This window comes from Salvelinus fontinalis, chromosome 8 (assembly GCF_029448725.1).
Source record: "Salvelinus fontinalis isolate EN_2023a chromosome 8, ASM2944872v1, whole genome shotgun sequence".
NCBI lineage: Eukaryota > Metazoa > Chordata > Actinopteri > Salmoniformes > Salmonidae > Salvelinus > Salvelinus fontinalis.
Genome location: NC_074672.1, coordinates 4,016,336 through 4,035,391, shown reverse-complemented (window position 1 = coordinate 4,035,391; position 19,056 = coordinate 4,016,336). Strand labels below are relative to the sequence as shown.

The following is a 19,056-nucleotide window of genomic DNA, read 5'->3' as shown; positions in this document are numbered from 1 at the left end:
TTGCAGGTTTTCCTACTTACAAAGCATCTAGAGGTCTGTAATTTTGTATCATAGGTACACTTCAACTGTGAGAGACAGAATCTAAAACAAAAATCCAGAAAATCACATGGTGTTCAGAGCAGCGTTTGGCAGTGGCAACAAGTTGACCCTGGGCCGGCTGCTGGCCCACAGCCGGCCCACAGACCTCTACATGCTTTCTAAGTACGAAAACCTGCAAAATCGGCAGTGTCTCCAATAGTTTTTCTCCCCACTGTATGTATTATGTTCATAAATGAAATATTGCTTATGCTAGAAATTAACTTACATTTACGTCATTTAGCAGACGCTCTTATCCAGAGCGACTTACAAATTGGAAAGTTCATACATATTCATCCTGGTCCCCCCGTGGGAATTGAACCCACAACCCTGGCGTTGCAAGCGCCATGCTCTACCAACTGAGCGACACGGGACCTTGACAGTACTCATATGTAGCCTACAAACATCAATGGAAAAGGTGAACCGTCTGTTCTACCATTAAACTGCGCTTAAGATCGGATCGCATAGAGCAAAAAAGACTACTTGAAATAGATGATCTATTTACTACTGTGAAGTGGGTCGAATGGGAGATGGGACGAATGCTAACCTATCCTAACTTGTGTGCCTATAGGCTATTTTGCGAGTAGCCTATGAAACCATCACAGTCCGAAAAGGTGAGGAATTTATTCTGCAATGATCATGGACATGAAATAAATAGTAGGAAATATGCCTATTTAAAATGATTTTAGAATTCAAAGATAAATCGATTTGCTTTTCTCAATAATGACGAATGATTGAATCTTGTGATTTAGCTAGGCCTACCTGTTCTTTTGTTATCAATAAGAGTGTCATCTTATATTCCGCATTTACACAAGGACACTTTTTTTGCCTTCTTGCAATGCAATACTTCAACCACGAGAAACTGTGCATACCCATAGTCTAAAGTTTGCGGGAGGATAAACACATTCTCACGTCAAGTTAGTTTGATATAAATGCCAACTTTTGTGTGAAAACTGGTGCACGCATGTTTTGGGGCCGCTTCTGATTTCATTGATCCTTTTCATATTTCCGATAGGTCTAGTTTGGGTGAGTTAAAATTATATACTTCAGTGGTGATACTGGCTATATGTCTAAAGATGGCTGTAACATCGCACAACCTTCAATACTTATGGGATGAAGATGTAACATTCTGGCGAATTAATGATATTATTTCTGAGGAAGAAAAAGTCTACAGACAGATCACGTTTCCCATCCGATCCTGCAACCTCCGCTGCACAGGCCCACAGGTAGGCCATATGATCCTGTTTGCTCTGGACTGACAACGTGACATGATATTCCTAGTTGAAATTGACTGCTAACATCAATGACTTTCTACTCAAAACGCAGGTGTAAAACGCAGTTTATTTTTTCTCTATCTTGCTTTTTGAAAATGGTTTACCGTTTTATGGCTGCTACATTTGGGCAGCGATTGCATGCGCGTGATCGCCCTGTGCACGTGTGCGGGGGTCGCAAGCTTTGAACCACTCCTTTTTGGGGGGTTTCGGGTCAGAAAGCTTTAAAACCACTGAGCTAATAACCAGATTGCTGATTTGATGACCAGTTATAGGATCAGATGAAGCGCAAACATCAAATTGTAGGGAGAGAGGATTACCATAAATGAATATGCAGCTCCAAAAATGGTTTGGTGATCAAGAATATGAACCGTTTACTTTGCTAGTTCACCAGCAAATGGGGCATCAAGCAACAATTACTAGCACAGGTCTACTGATCATTTGCTATGTCAAAATTGCTTGAAATTGATCATTTACTTATGATGCTTGCATTTTGAATTTGTTGGTAAAATGTATTATTATATAATCAAAATGTGTTGTCGACAAAATAATGAAAAGGGCCGTCTTGTAGCCTCAATACATAGACACAGATTTGTAGTTGAATAAGTCATTGCCTGTAGCCTATAGTTTTTTTAACTTGACTTGAAAAAAACTTGTGACTCGACTCGATCTTAGAATGCACGACTTGGACTTGACTCGAGACTCGACCGGTTGTACTTGGGACTCGACTTGAGACTTGGACCTTGTGACTTGAGACTTGCTTATGACTCGAATAATAGTGACTTGGTCCCACCTCTGCCTACTAGCACCTGTGTAAGCTTACATTCTAAAAATGCCTATATAAACAATGTACTGTGTGGTGTACAGTAGTACCTGTGTAGAGGCGGTACACTGTCGATGGTCTTGAGGCTGCCGCGGGTGGACACTACATTGAAGCTGTCTGTACAGTCACATGACACGTGGAGGTAGTACTTGGGGTGGCGGTTCTCCACCACTACGATCAGTCCCGCCCAGCCGTGGGTCAGGTAGTAGCATGTCATCCCCTCGCGACCCTGCAGAGACATACAGAGACAGAGAGACAGCACGCACACAGGAACAGAGAGGCAGACACACACAAAAAAAAATGCAGACAGACAGAAACAAAGATACGGACAGTAACACAAACAGACAGACACAAATACATTGTAAATAGTACATACATAAGATGCCATTTGAGTTACACATAAGCCTGTGACACAGTCTCTCTCTATTAAATCCACCTACTATGTTTAGGTAATGCCCGTTTCTGATTTCTATAACTGGACGTGTTTCGTCTCCAGTAGGGAAATGCCCTCTTTGCCGTCGCTGTGCGAGTGTGAGTGTGTGTCTGTTACAGAGTATGTGTATGTGCGGTATGCTACTCCCTCCTCACCTCGTGTCTCTCCCCCTTGTTCTCGGTCAGTAGGATGATGGCGTCGGCCAGCGTGGTAGCGGTAGCCTCCACCTGCTCCACCATCACCTGACGGGAGCTGTAGATGGCCAGAATGTAGCCTGGGAAGTCTTGGCTGGGACGCCGTGCACTTGTGGGGCTCGACACTAAAAGAAGACGCGAGAAGATTCCATTTTGTTTCCCATTGTGATTGGCTAGGTTCAATCCGCAAGCTAGCAGGTTAACTACAGGTGTAAGCATTAGCACTTATGGAATGGACAACATAGCTTGTTTTTGACAATACATGGTCCTTGGGAGTCTATAATAGATGAATCAGTCCATAGGCATATTCTCCCTATTCGGAACGTCTATGTTGATTTTGAATATGTGTGTGTGAATGTTTGTGTATGTGAAAATGGAAATGTATGCGAGAACACAAATTTGTGTGTGTGTGCGTTAGCTTGTGTGAACCTAGTGTGGGCAGTACTCCTCCACCATCCAATCATGCTAATCTGTAGAGGGATATACTGTATGTATGTGTGTGTGTACCTGGTGTGGGCAGCCCCACTCCGCTGATATTCATCTGCCAGTGGTTAAAGGCGCAGCACACCATGGCGTACTCGCCCGGCTCCAGCATCACTTCACAGCCCACAAACTTCTTAACGGCCCGCTTGCTGTGGGCCAGCAGCCGGCCCAGGGTCAACTTGTTGCCACTGCCAAACGATGCCCTGAACACCATGATACACAGGTCCAACAGGTGGCTGTCTGCTGTGTCCGACCGCCTAGAGGACGGAGGGAAATAGAAATTCAGAAGTTTAAAATATGTAATTTTCATTCCAACAGGTGCCTGTCGAGAAAGAGAAAAAGAGAGAGAGAGAGAGTAGAGAAAGAGAGAGAGCGAGAGTACCTGCTGCCCTCCTGGAAGAGGGCGAACTCCAGCGCGGTCCTCTCCAGCACGGTCAGAGCCGTGACCGTAACAGGACCAAAGGCTCTGCTGGGGAAACAGCCCTGTAACCGCACCTCCTGCCAATCCGAATGGATCTTACAGATGTCCACCGAGTCAAAGTACCTGTGGGGAGAAACAAAAAAAATACACTGTTAGACAGGATTAGAATCTCTGACTGTGTAACAGAGTCAGTTCAATCCTGACCAGGACGTGATCTTACAACCTTATGCACACACACGTCGCTCAAAGCCAATTGCGCTGTTGTTAATGGCGCCAGAGGGGATGGCTGCCGTTTTACTAGCTCCTAACCAATTGTGCTATTTTGTGTTTTTTCCCCGCATTGTTTGTAACTTAGTTTGTACAGAATGTTGCTGCTACTGTGTCGAAAAGAGCTTCTGGATATCAGAACAGAGACAAAGATTTTTTTTCTTTAATGAGTATGATGCAAAGGATATACTGTTTCTCCCGGACCAGGCCCAAATCCACGTCACTTGCATGAAGAAAAGACAGAGGTACTGTGGGCGCAGATCCGGGTCCCTTGTGAGAATTCATCCGCGCGTGGGTGGCCCGTGTCTACCTTCCGTTCTATTAGCCAACATGCAATCACTGGAGAATAAACTGGATGAGCTTCGTTTGAGACTATCCTACCAACGGGACATTAAAAACTGTAATATCTTACGTTTCACTGAGTCGTGGCTGAACGACGACACGGATAATATACAGCTGGCTGGGTTTTTCGTGCATCGGCAGGACAAAACAGCTGCGTCTGGTAAGACGAGGGGTGGTGGTGTGTGTCTATCCCTCTCTCTGGTTTCAAAGCTGAAAGTAAGCGCAAGGGCACATGTGGAGAGATTTTGATCTCTTTCACCTCCTTCCATCTTATCCCTCACTTCTTCTGGGAAAACGAAAAAGAAAAGCAGACAGATGACTGACTAAGAGGAAAATAGGGAGAGATACCTCCTCCTCTTCTAAATCATTGTTCTCTTCTGGGCATCTGAAAAAATCTGATGTATGACTTGTTGGGCACTGAAACGTGCACTCATGGCTTCAGCAAAGAGAGAACTGGGGGGACTGTCATCTGCAGCACCTATATAGCCTTTGACTGCATTCTCCATTAGTAAACAAGAAATATTTATTTGGTCTGAAATTGTTTTTATTTTGTCTGTGAACTTGAGTCATGTGTGGGGTCGTGGAGGGGTCGTGGAGGGGAGATGCTGCACATGCACAAGAAAGTTTTAGGTTTTGTCTGAGTTCAATCAGTAGCACAGAGTCTCAATTTCTCATTGTGTGTGTGTGTGTGTGTGTTTTTGTGGTGTGTAAATGATTTTAACTACCGGGTCAACAATGACCCTAAGCCAATCTTTATACCCTGGTGGTGTAAAGCTTTCATGGAAATATGAACAAAGGCGATGTTTCACTTTTTCTAATGTTGGGGTCACTCTAGGAAAAGATGTCAAATTTCAAGTTGAAAAAAATATAATTTAGGGGGTTTTGTCTGCTGTTTAACATAGTGGGTCATTTTTTACCCTTAAGACAACACAAAGGTTAATCCTATCAGTCCCGAAAGCCCAGCAAAAATCGGGTTTTCATTTATCTGCATGTCCAGCCTTTACAGTTGAAGTCGGAAGTTTACATACACTTAGGTTGGAGTCTTTAAAACTCATTTTTCAACCACTCCACACATTTCTTGACAGCAAACTATAGTTTTGGCAAGTCGGTTAGGACATCTACATTGTGCATGACACAAGTAATTTTTCCAACAATTGTTTACAGATAGATTATTTCACTTACAACTCACTGTATCACAATTCCAGTGGGTCAGAAGTTTACATTCACTAAGTTGACTGTGCCATTAAACAGCTTGGAAAATTCCAGAAAATTATGTCATGGCTTTAGAAGCTTCTGATAGGCGAATTTACATCATTGAGTCAAATGGAGGTGTACCTGTGGATGTATTTCAAGGCCTACTTTCAAACTCAGTGCCTCTTTGCTTGACATCATGGGAAAATCAAAAGAAATCAGCCAAGACCTCAGAAAAAACATTGTAGACCTCCACAAGTCTGGTTCATCCTTGGGAGCAATTTCCAAATGCCTGAAGGTACCATGTTCATCTGTACAAACAATAGTATGCAAGTATAAACACCATGAGACCACGCAGCCGTCATACCGCTCAGGAAGGAGATGCGTTCTCCTAGAGATGAACATACTTAGGTGCGAAAAGTGCAAATCAATCCCAGAACAACAGCAAAGGACCGTGTGAAGATTCTGGAGGAAACAGGTACACAATTATCTATATCTACAGTAAAACGAGTCCTATATCGACATAACCTGAAAGGCTGTTTAGTAAGGAAGAAGCCACTGCTCCAAAACCGCCATAAAAAAGCCAGACTACAGTTTGCAACTGCACACGGGGACAAAGACCGTACATCTTGGAGGAATGTCCTCTGGTCTGATGAAACAAAAATAGAATTGTTTGGCCATAATGACCATTGTTATGATTGGAGGAGGGGAGGCTTGCAAGCCGAAGAACACCATCCCAACCGTGAAGCACGGGGGTGGCAGCATCATGTTGTGGGGGTGCTTTGCTGCAGGAGATACTGGTGCACTTCACAAAATAGATGGCATTGTGAGAAAGGTAAATTATGTGGATATATTGAAGCAACAGCACAAGACATCAGTCAGGAAGTTAAAGCTTGGTCGCAAATGGGTCTTCTAAATGGACAATGATACTTCCAAAGTTGTGGCAAAATGGCCTAAGGACAACAATGTCAAGGTATTGGAGTGGCCATCACAAAGCCCTGACTTCAATCCTATAGAACATTTGTGGGCAGAACTGGAAAAGCGTGTGTGAGCAAGGAGGCCTACAAACCTGACTCAGTTACACTAGCTCTGTCAGGAGGAATAGGCCAAAATGCACGCAACTTATTGTGGGAAGCTTATGGAAGGCTACCCAAAACGTTTGACGCAAGTTAAACAATTTAAAGGCAATGCTACCAAGTACTAATTGAGTGTATTTCAACTTCTGACCCACTGGGAATGTGATGAAGGAAATAAAATCTGAAATAAATAATTCTCTCTACTATTATTCTGACATTTCAAATTCTTAAAATAGAGTGGTGATCCTAAATGACCTAAGACAGGCAATTTGTACTTAGATTAAATGTCAGGAATTGTGAAAAACTGAGTTTAAATGTATTTGGCTAAGGTGTATGTAAACTTCCGACTTCAACTGTATATTTACCTCTCTTATCCTACCTCATTTGCACATGCTGTATGTCACGCCCTGACCGTAGAGAGCTTTTTATGTCTCTATTTTGGTTTGGTCAGGGTGTGATTTGGGTGGGCATTCTATGTTCCGTTTTCTATGATTTTTATTTCTGTGTGTTTGGCCGGGTGTGGTTCTCAATCTGAGGCAGCCGTCTATCGTTGTCTCTGATTGAGAACCATACTTAGGTTGCCTTTTCCCAAATATATATGTGGGTAGTTGTTTTCTGTTTTGTGTCTTCACCAGACAGAACTGTTTTCGTGTTGTTCTATTTTTGGTTATTTTGTCTGTGTTCAGTTTTAATAAAAAAATCATGAATACTTACCACGCTGCGCTTTGGTCCACAACTTCTTCAACAGACGACCGATACACTGTATATAGATTTTCCTACTGCATTATTGATTATGTTTTGTTTATTCCATGTGTAACTCTGTGTTGTTGTATGTGTCGAACTGCTTTGCTTGATCTTGGCCAGGTTGCAGTTGCAAATGAGAACTTGTTCTCAACTAGCCTACCTGGTTAAATAAAGGTGAAATAAAAATAAATAAATCAATTTAGCCTGACAATTACATTTTTTATAATTTTCTTTTCATGACCAGGGCCAAGTAGAACCGAAAACAATTTGACATGAACAGTTGCATTGATGAGTTTTATTGACAAAGCAAATCCCTGATCAAAATGAATTTTTATGAATGCTGTAAGTACAGAAACTGTTTGCTCAGTGGGAAATGAATATCCAACTAGTCAGTGACAAATGTGCAGAGTTTGGCGTTTGTGACAGCAACAATATTACAGTATTATAGAGTCTATGGAACTAGGAACATAAGCATTTCGCTACACCCACAATAACATCTGCTAAATATGTGCATGTGACCAATAACATTTGATTTGATTTTATGTCCTTGGATTTCCTATTATCTGTCACGCCCTGACCTTAGAGAGCCTTTTTATGTCTCTAGTTGGTTTGGTCAGGATGTGATTTTTTGGTGGGCATTCTATGTTTTGTTTTCTATGTTTTGGCTGGGTATGGTTCTCAATCAGGGACAGCTGTCTATCGTTGTCTCTGATTGAGAACCATACTTAGGTAGCCCTTTTCCCTCCTTTCAGTGTGGGAGGTTATCTTTGTTAGTGGCACTTAGCCCTGTAAGCTTCACGGTTGTTTTTCATTTGTTATTTTGTTGGCGACATTTTAAATAAAAAGAGAAATGTACTTTCACCACGCTGCACTTTGGTCCACTTCTTTTGACGGCCGTGACATTATCTTCTATGTTGAAGAACCCCTTACCTTCCAATTACTTTTGTGTAGCTTGTGAGCGTCATGTTACGTGTGCGTGTTCGTCAGAGTCTCAGCTTTTCATATATGGCTTGGAATAGTTCTAGCTCAAATTATTCGGACTCAATAGACTTTTTTTGTAAAAAGACCCAGCCCGGGGCCCTTTGGGATCTGCCCTCGTCTCACAAACACTGATCTACCTCAGCTCTCGTTAATCACACAGACGAATGGTTGGTACCAACGGACGCAGAAGAAAAAGACAAATCCAGTGGTACAGTGTGTTTCAAAAGGGGTTAGAAGTCCAAATTGCGCCGGGGTCGATGTGGGACTCATTGAGTTAAACGCTGCGAGGACTTCACCTTGCTTGTCCGCCATTTATTCGTCTGTCAAGTACTCTTTACCTTGCTGTATGCTGAGCAGAGTTACTGGGTTCTCTCTCTCTCTCTCTTCTTTCAGATACAGTATATAGACAGACTCTAGATTCCATTGCTCATTTACTTAACGGAGAAGATGAATTTAACAAAGACAGGCAGACAGACAGCACAGAGCATTGGGCCTTGTACCCTACGTTGCAACGTTCCCTTAATTGACAGAAAGGAAAACAAGCTGAGAGTCAGGTGCATCCTTGTTGCACCATTCACTTGTTGGACTACCAGGCACTAAGTTCAACTCATGCTACTCAACAAGCTAGCTAACCACACCAAAAAAACTGAATCAACCAACCAAATAAAACAAAAACACTTGGCATTAACAAGGCAAGCAGGACAGGAGTGGGTCAGTGCCTCTCAGTTTAAGTCTTACACACTAATGATTATCTGCTGAGCCAGCTAATTAACTACCAATTCGTCCATTACCTGAAATACCGTCTAATTGACTCTTGTGAACGGCACTTGTTGGTTTTAGTGAGAGCACGCCCAGTGGGTCTCCAACATCGTAGACAACCATCCCTGACCTCGTCCTGGGGTGATTGGCACATTAAGACGGGACCTACTTGATGAAGTCTCCGTACTCCATCCAGAAGACGCCCTCGCTGCTGCCGTGGGCCATGAGCTCGTGGCGGAGGAGCTGCGGCCAATCCGGCCACTCGTCTGACCAGCTGCCGTTCCACGAGAAGCGACCCCACGGGTTCCTCAACCGCAGAAGTCTGAGAGGGAGAGCGAGAGCATGTCGTCAGCTGAAGCAATTAAAAGGAACGCAATTGGGAAGGACTCTTATCAGGGTTTGATAAGGTTCTTACAACTACCCGTGGTAAAAATGTAAAGTATAACAATAACGGGATTACCCGAAAAAGAAAGACACATGGCCCTTTTCAACAATAACGTATTAGCCCCACCCCCTTATCACGTGTGACCAATTAGCCACACGCCGTCCCACCAATAACCCAATCAGCTCTCACCTGTAGCCCTGTACGTCCCGCACGTCCAGGATAGAGTAGGCATGGCGAGGGCGGAGGCCCAACGACTCATACACCACATCATCCACCTTCATGTTCCCTCCGCCGCATGATGCCCCCATCAGAAACCTACCCACCACACACACCACATAGATAGAGACGCATTCGAATAAGTCAGAGTCCATTTCCATCACCTTAAACTTGGGGCAGTTGCCAAAGTGGACCCAGATATAAGCCTACTCTTGGACTAAAAAAAGTATTCTCCATTGAACATGCTTGTTAGTCAAGGAGTAAGCGTAATCAGGGCCCATTCAATAAGCCTCTTCATGTCTTTTCAAATGAATGATTTGTTATTGACCGAGACCAGGGATGGGCAACTCTTTTATAGGCACGCGGACCAATAAAACACCGACCGGCATGGGGCCCATAATTCGAATTTATTAGGGATCCCCATTAGCCGTTGCCAAGGCAGCAGTTACTCTTCCTGGTGTCCAAACACATTAAGGCACTTACATTTCCTATAGAACAAAAGATAAAACAGTACATCATATAACATTATTACACCACTCCATATCTACAATGCAAAATGCATAATACCACCATGCAACAACATTACAATGTACGTGTGTGTAAAGTGCGTGTGCTAGCAGTTGTGTGCGTATGCGTGTCTGTACCTTTGTGTGTGTCTCTTCAGGTGTATTTTTCCCCTGATTCTACTGTTTGCATCAGTTACCTGATGTGGAATAGAGTTCCATGTAGTCATGGCTCTATGTAGTACTGTGCACCTCCCATAGTCTGTTCTGGACTTGGGGACTGTGAAGAGACCTCTGTTGGCATCTTCTGTGGGGCATGGGTGTCCGAGCCGTGTGCTAGTAGTTTAAACAGACAGCTCGGTGCATTCAGCTTGTCAACCCTTCTTAAAAAAACAAGTAGTGATGAAGTCAATCTCTCTTCCACTTTGAGCCATGAGAGATTGACATGCATATCATTAATGTTAGCTCCCCGTGTACGGTTAAGGGCCAAGCGTGCTGCCCTGTTCTGAGCCAATGACCACACGACTGAACAGTAGTCCAGGTGCAACAAAACTAGGGCCTGTAGGACCTGCCTTGTTGATCGTGTTGTTAAGAAGGCAGAGCAGTGCTTTATTATGGACTGACTCCTCCCCATCATAGCTACTGTTGTATCAATATGTTTTGACACCAAGCAGTTTAGTCACCTCAACGTGCTCAATTTCCACATTATTCATTACAATATTTAGTTGAGGTTTAGGGTTTAGTGAATGATTTGTCCCAAATACAATGCTTTTAGTTTTAGAAATATTTAGGACTAACATATTCTTTCCCACCCATTGCAGTCATTTCAGTCGCTGTAGAAGCTGACCTCTGTGTTTTGTTAGACAGGTAACTCTTTATCCACAAAATAGCAGAGGGTGTAAAGCCATAATACATATGTTTTTCCAGCAGCAGACTACGATCTAAGTTCCAGCAGACTAAGTCTAACAAAACTGCCCTGACAATCTTTTAATCATCAATTTCTCTCAGCCAATCATCAGTCATTTGTCTAAGTGCTGTGCTTTTGAACATCCTTCCCTACTGGTAACTGATTGGTATACTATTTGAGCCAATAAAGGAGGCTTTACTATTCTTGGGTAGCGGAATTACTTTTGAGGGCACACACTTTATATTAGGCTTAAATTGAAGATATGGAAAATAGGAGCGGCAATTTCGTCAACTATTATCCGTTGTAATTTTCGATCCAGGTTGTCAGACCTCTGTGTCTTGTCATTGTTGACAATAACGATCATTTGTTCACCTCTTCCACACTCACTTTACGGAATTCAAAAGTACAATGCTTATCTTTCACAATTTGGTCAGATACACTTGGACGTGTAGTGTCATTGATAATCAGTTACATAAAAAAACTGCAAACATTTGCCTTCATCCTATGGCAAAATGTGTAGAATTGCAGGAAATGTGCTTTAAAACTGCGTAATTTTTCTCTCCATGGGGGGGGGAGTATGGATATGGGTACACAGACACACAAGCCACTACAGCCCCCCATGATGAGTTCCGAGTAATTACTTCTTTCCTTGTCCCATTTGTGCACATCATGATACATCTCAGAGAATTATTGACTTTCTCCAAAGACAAATCTCCTCTATTCCACTCACCCGGCCTCCTTGGAACTGAGCATCTTGGCCCAGATGAGGTCCGTGTCGATGGGCTCCTCGCGGGGGTTGGTGGAGCTGACCTGCAGCATGAGGGAGTCGCACGGTGCCCCTGTCAGCGTGGCCAGGCCCTCGATGGCGCGCCCTGCCTGCAGGGCAAAGTAGGAGCCGTGGAGCTTGGCAAGGGCCTTCTCTATCAGGGCCACCCAGAGTTGCTTACGCTGGGCCTAGGAAGGGAGAGAGAAAGGAGCGAGGGAAGGAGAAAGGAAGAAGGAAATAGAAAGAGAAGAAAATAGGGATAGTAAGAGGGAGAGGGGGATATAGGTGGATAAGAAGGGAGGATGGAGAAAGGAAGGTGATAGAGGGAGGGTGGCGAAAGGGAGGGAGAAAGGTAGTGAAGGGGATAGAGGGAAAGGAGAGAGAAGACAGAGGGAGAGAGAGAGAAACAGAGAGAGCAAGATAGAGAAGGATAGATAGAAGGAAGGATTGGGATAGAAGGAGAGAGTAGGATGAGATAGAGAGAGTAGGATGGAGAAAGGGTGGGAAGGGGATAGAGAGAGAGAGAGAGAGAGAGAGAGAAAGGGAAGAGGTCAAATGTTTGTGTAATGAATGAACATACAGGGAAGAAAACATTCAGAGTTCATAAAAGCTGTGAAGGTCTATTCCATTTCTGTAGCCTTAGGTCAAATGTCATTAAATAGAGAGAAATTATCTTCTCCAATAACAATAATAAGACCTTCAGTGGTTCATTAAATGTCCCTACATTTACATTTTAGTCATTTAGCAGACGCTCCTATCCAGACTGCATTCATTTTAAGATTGATAGGTGGTTGTCCCACCTAGCTCAGTCATACACTATCGTTCAACAGTTTGGGGTCACTTAGAAATACCCTTGTTTTTGAAAAAGCTATTTTTTGGTCCATTAAAATGACATCAAATTGATCAGAAATACAGTGTAGACATTGTTAATGTTGTAAATGACTATTGTAGCTGGAAACGGCTGATTTTTAATGGAATATCTACATAGGCGTACAGAGGCCCATTATCAGCAACCATCACTTCTGTGGTCCAATGGCACGTTGTGTTAGCTAATCCAAGTTTATAATTTTAAAAGGCTAATTGATCATTAGAAAACCATTTTGCAATTATGTTAGCACAGCTGAAAACTGTTGTTCTGATTAAAGAAGCAATAAAACTGATTAAAGAAGTAATAAAAAGTCTATGTAGATATTCCATAAGAAAATCTGCCATTTCCAGCTACAATAGTCATTTACAACATTAACAATGTCTACACTGCATTTCTGATCAATTTGATGTTATTTGAATGGATGAAAAATGTGCTTTTCTTTCAAAAACAAGGACTTTTCTTAGTGACCCCAAACTTTTGAACGGTAGCGTAGCTACTTTATTGAAGAAATAATGACCTACTATCAGGAAAAAAGTAAAGTGGGAGTGTTAGTTTACGAGGGGGGTGACGTGGGATTATTAAAATGCTCTTTGAAGAGGTAGGGTTTCCCCTCTCTTCATTATTTCCTCTAGGACATTTCTGAGAACCTCTGTCTCCACCACAGGTGATATTTGAAAACCTTGGAATGAACTGAACGAGTGTGTGCGTGTGTGTGTTTACTCACCAGTTGGAATATCAGGTTGCTATATTCACTGCATAACAGTGTGTGTGTGTGTGTGTGTGTATGACTAATGACAGTGTTTGAAAATCTGTGTGTGTGTGTGTGTGTGTGTGTTTTCACTCAACCATAAAAGTATTAGGTTGCTATAGTCACTACATGACAATTCACTGCATGATCATTTGTTTGTGTGTGAGTGTGTGTGTATGCGAGTTTGAGAGAGACAGAGAGTGAGTGACTAGACTAGATATAGTTATGTGTATGTATACAGTGTGTCTGCGTGCATACTATAGCCATAACCCCCTACCCCCCCCTCACCTGGGAGAAGAGCAGGTATCCATACTCGTCGCAGGGCAGCATGTCGTCCACTAGGACGGTTATCCAGGTACCATCCTTACACAGCCTGACCTGGTAAGCCCCCTCCTGGCAGATGCCCCTGGTGATCATCACCCTCTCCACCAGCTCTGGACGCTCTGCCAGCACCGCCAACGCACTAAGGAACCTACAGGGCGGGCAATAAGATAGACAGTCAATTAAACTAGGTGATAGGAGAAAAAAAATCGATCCAGTATCGCAATATCATTTCCTCCCGATATTATAAATCAATTCTATGGCTCCGTTTAATGTTAAAAAGCACTAGTCGGCTGTACCTGGGACAAAACTCCAATATTTCTCCTTCTATAGCTTGTTCTCCATCTTCTTCTCGAAATGGTGAGCCAACATGTTTTCAGCACTTTTCTTTTCATGACTGATCAAAACTCGTTTTCTCATGGCTCTCTATGGTCCCTCTGCAGCAAATATATAGTGAGCAATATGTTTGCAATACATATATAAATCAGAATGTATACAATCGCAATACATATCATGTCGTGATAATATCGTATGGCGAGGTCCCTGGCAAATTCCCAGCCCTACAATCATTCAATCAGTCAGTCATTCAATTATTAAATTAATCAGTTAGAAAGTTCATAAATATCAAGTAATTCTGCAAATTGTATTCATAGCTATTTGTAGTGGAGGTAAGCTGGTCTCACCTTCTGTACATCACCTTCCGTGACAGAACCACTGACCTTTTATGTCTCGTCATGTGGTACTGATGGTGGACTTAACAGCAACTGTAAAGGGCAAGTGGAGGCGACAGTAGCCAGAAGAAACCTCTACATGTCGGAAGACAACAGTCTGAGGAAGCAGACTAGAGCAGGCCTGGGCAAAGGTCGATTCAACGCGGCCCGCGGAATCAAGCTCAGATCACATAAAGAATTTGCGATAGTAAAGTTTTGAAAAACGTATTTGTTATTCAAATTAAAAGCCCAATGAATACTCGCCTTTGTGTAATGATTCAACTCCCACCGCTTGTGGGACATTTATTTTGAAGGAACGCATAAATAACAACGGCACGAGGACAGAGTGACTGACAGGCTGACACACACACGTCACAGTTACAAATAGTACTGTCCCACAAGACAGGAAAAAACATTGGCCTTTTGAAAAGGATACAAGATCAAGTAGCTGAACGATTATTTTCCTGCATTGCATTATTCATCAGGAGATGCTCTGTAAATGTGTTCTGAAAATGAGCCATGTTGTGGATACAGTCACTAAAGTGGTAAACTTCATAAGAGCAAAATCTTTAAACCACAGGCAGTTTGTCTCACTGTTGGAGGAGACAGAGTCGGGTCATGCAGATCTCCCTTCCCACACAAATGTGAGATGGCTGAGTTTTGGGAAGGTGCTTAAAAGGGTGTGGGACCTGAAGTCGGAGATTGCTGAGTTTTTGCAAATGAAAGGAAAATATGTGGATTTCCCTCAACTGCAAGATAAAGAATGGTTGGCTGATTTTGCCTTCACCGTGGACATCATGGCCCTCATGAATGAACTGAATTCCAAACTATAAGGGAAGGGCCTTTTTGCATATCAGACGTACAGCCTTGTCAAAGCCTTCAAGGGACAATTACTCCTCCTTTTCCGCCAAGTAGAAGCCAACAATCTCACCCACCTTCCGACACTACTAGTCTGTTCTCTATCAGATGACCAGCAGGAGAAATATACATCGCTGCTGCGTGCTTTGAACGATGAGTTTTCTCAACGTTTTGAGGATTTCAAGGTGTTGGAAAATGACATGCTGTTGGTTTCCTCTCCTTTCACCTTCAATGTGGATAACGCTCCCACTGACCTGCAACTTGAGCTTATCGATCTTCAGTCTGATGCAGTGATTGGAGAACTCTTCAAAACAATGTCACTGATGAGGTTCTATGCATCTCTCGATGAACAACATTTCCATGCTCAGAAGATGTTTGTACTGTTTGGGTCGACCTATGCATGTGAACAGACATTTTCACTGATGAAATATAACAAGTCAAGGCACAGATCATCTCTTACTGACTCTCACCAATCCTGCGCATAGCGACGTCAGAAACTATACCTGACTTCACTGCTCTAGTCAATGCCCATCGAGACTTCCCTCCTCACACTGATTGACTAGTTTAAATGTAATGTTGAGCTCTCTCTCTCTCTCTCTTGTGCTTTTGTGCATACCCGTTAACAAGAGCTCTGTCCGTGGTGCTGAATGCACAGTGTACTTTTCCCTCCGTTTGGCTCACTGCATGTTTAATAATGAAAATACCTACCAAAAGGAGACCATGGATGTGGTTTATTTCTGTGCATGTTAAAACAGTAAAATAAGTAGCATATCTGGACGTGATTTACAGTAGATATATCTGTCAACACAGTCATACACGATGTACAATTCTGTAATATGATTCTGGCCCGGGATGGCAAAAATATATTCTAATGTGGCCATCCATGGAAAATAATTGCCTGCTCTAGACGGAGGTTCGGGGAAGCTGAAAATCTCTTTGCAAATCTCTCCTTCCTAGTGCAAAGCTCCATTTATTTGAGGCCTTACTCAACACCTTACTGAACAAGCACCTCGCCACATGACCTGAGATGTTTGTGTGAGAATTTGTGTGTGTGTGTGTGTGTGTGTGTGTGTGTGTGTGTGTGTGTGTGTATAGGGATGATGACAAGGCCCAAGGACAACCAAAACAAGTACATGGAGAGAACTGTCTGTGTCCAGACCTACATTCTTCTGAATAATCCCCCAGTCAGGTGATGTATCAGTACATCTGGCCGCCTCACCCCTCCTCTCTCTCTTTCTCTTTCTTTCTCTCCCCAGTTCTTTCTTGGTTTATTCTCTCTGTCTCTATCTATCTCGCTCTCCCTTAAACCTTGGCTTACAATGGCCCGAGGAAATCTAATTAACATAATACAAAACAAATCCCCATAAAAATCTTTTTAAACTAGACGCAGTATGCAGGTACAGAGGACACAGAGCGGGTAGCCTCGTGAGGATCCGCAGAAGGCGAGTGGGAAAGCTGCCGTTACCGTCAATATTACTCGCCAACGCGCAATCATTGGACAATAAATTAGACGAGGTACGATCACGAATATCCTACCAACGGGACATCAAAAACTGTAGTATCCTATGTTTCACGGAATCGTGGCTGAATGATGACATGGATATTCAGCTAGGGGGATATACGCTGCACCGGCAAGATAGAACAGCACACTCCGGTAAGACGAGGGGGGGCGGTCTGAATGTTTGTAAACAACAGCCGGTGCACGAAATCTGAGGAAGTCTCTAGACTTTGCTCGCCTGAAGTAGAGTATATTGTGATAAATTGCAGGCCACACTACTTGCCTAGAGAGTTTTCAGCTATACTTTTCGTGGCTGTTTATTTACCACCACAGACAGATGCTGGCACTAAGACCACACTCAGTCAGCTGTATAAGGAAATAAGCAAACAGGAAACCACTCACCCAGAGGCGGTGCTCCTAGTGGCCGGAGACTTTAATGCAGGGAAACTTAAATCAGTTCTACCAAATTTCTATCAACATGTTAAATGTGCAACCAAAGGGAAAAAAATTCTACATCACCTGTACTCCACACACAGAGATGCATACAAAGCTCTCCCTCGCCCTCCATTTGGCAAATCCAACCACAACTCTATCCTCCTCATTCCTGCTTACAAGCAAAAATGAAAGCAGGAAGCACCAGTGACTCAGTCTATTAAAAAAGTGGTCAGATGAAGCAGATGCTAAACTACAGGACTGTTTTGCTAGCACAGACTGGAATATGCTCCGGGATTCTTCTGATGACATTGAGGAGTACACCACATCAGTCACTGGCTTTATTAATAAGTGCATCGAGAACGTCGTCCCCACAGTGACTGTAAATACATACCCCAACCAGAAGCCATGGATTACAGGCAACATTCACACTGAGCTAAAGGGTAGAGCTGCCGCTTTCAAGGTGCGGGACTCTAACCCGGAAGCTTATAAGAAAATTCCATTCCTGCTATGCGCTGCGACGAACCATCAAACAGGCAAAGCGTCAATACAGGGCTAAGATTGAATCATACAACACCGTCTTATGTGGCAGGGCTAGCAAATTATTACAGACTACAAAGGGAAGCACAGCCGCGAGCTGCCCAGTGACACGAGCCTACCAGACGAGCTAAATCACTTCTATGCTCGCTTCGAAGCAAATCAACACTGAGGCATGCATGAGAACAACAGCTGTTCCGGACGACTGTGTGATCACGCTCTCCGTAGCCGACGTGAGTATGACCTTTAAACAGGTCAACATTCACAAGACCGCAGGGCCAGACGGATTACCAGGATGTGTGCTCCGGACATGTGCTGACCAACTGGCAGGTGTCTTCACTGACATTTTCAACATGTACCTGATTGAATCTGTAATACCAACATGTTTCAAGCAGGCCACCATAGTCCCTGTGCCCAAGAACACAAAGGCAACCTGCCTAAATGACTACAGACCCGTAGCACTCACGTCCGTAGCCATGAAGTGCTTTGAAAGGCTGGTAATGGCTCACATCAACACCATTATCCCAGAAACCCTAGACCCACTCCAATTTGCATACCGCCCAAAAAGATCCACAGATGATGCAATCTCTATTGCACTCCACACTGCCCTTTCCCACCTGGACAAAAGGAACACCTATGTGAGAATGCTATTCATTGACTACAGCTCAGCGTTCAACATCATAGTACCCTCAAAGCTCGTCACTAAGCTAAGGATCCTGGGACTTAACACCTCCCTCTGCAACTGGATCCTGGACTTCCTGACGGGTTGCCCCCCAGGTGGTGAGGGTAGGTAGCAACACATCTGCCACGCTGATCCTCAACACTGGAGCCCCCCAGGGGTGAGTGCTCAGTCCCCCCCTGTTCACCCACGACTGCATGGCCAGGCACGACTCCAACACCATCATTAAGTTTGCAGACGACACAACAGTGGTAGGCCTGATCACAGACAATGACGAGACAGCCTATAGGGAGGAGGTCAGAGACCTGACCATGTGGTGCCAGAATAACAACCTATCCCTCAGCGTAACCAAGACTAAAGAGATGATTATGGACTACTGGAAAAGATGGACCGAGCATTCCCCCATTCTCATTGACGGGGCTGTAGTGGAGCAGGTTGAGAGCTTCAAGTTCCTTGGTGTCCACATCACCAACAAACTAGAAGGTGATTGACCGTCATCTTGACCTTCTTCCATTTTCTAATAATTGCGCCAACAGTTGTTGCCTTCTCACCAAGCTGCTTGCCTATT

At 43.6% G+C, this 19,056-nt stretch overlaps 1 protein-coding gene across 2 annotated transcripts in view; it reads right to left on the bottom strand.

The window, feature by feature from the left end:
* The window catches only part of LOC129860391 (calpain-15-like), an 87,741-nt gene that overhangs the window by 8,711 nt on the left and 59,974 nt on the right, over positions 1-19,056 (bottom strand). For both annotated transcript variants that reach the window (XM_055930760.1, XM_055930759.1), the window contains exons 4-11: positions 13,742-13,925; positions 11,802-12,025; positions 9,635-9,760; positions 9,230-9,382; positions 3,662-3,823; positions 3,304-3,536; positions 2,758-2,921; positions 2,220-2,398 (exon numbers count right to left, since the gene is read on the bottom strand). In XM_055930760.1, the coding sequence (XP_055786735.1) occupies positions 2,220-2,398; positions 2,758-2,921; positions 3,304-3,536; positions 3,662-3,823; positions 9,230-9,382; positions 9,635-9,760; positions 11,802-12,025; positions 13,742-13,925 (1,425 nt within the window). The remainder of the gene's footprint in view (positions 1-2,219; positions 2,399-2,757; positions 2,922-3,303; positions 3,537-3,661; positions 3,824-9,229; positions 9,383-9,634; positions 9,761-11,801; positions 12,026-13,741; positions 13,926-19,056) is intronic.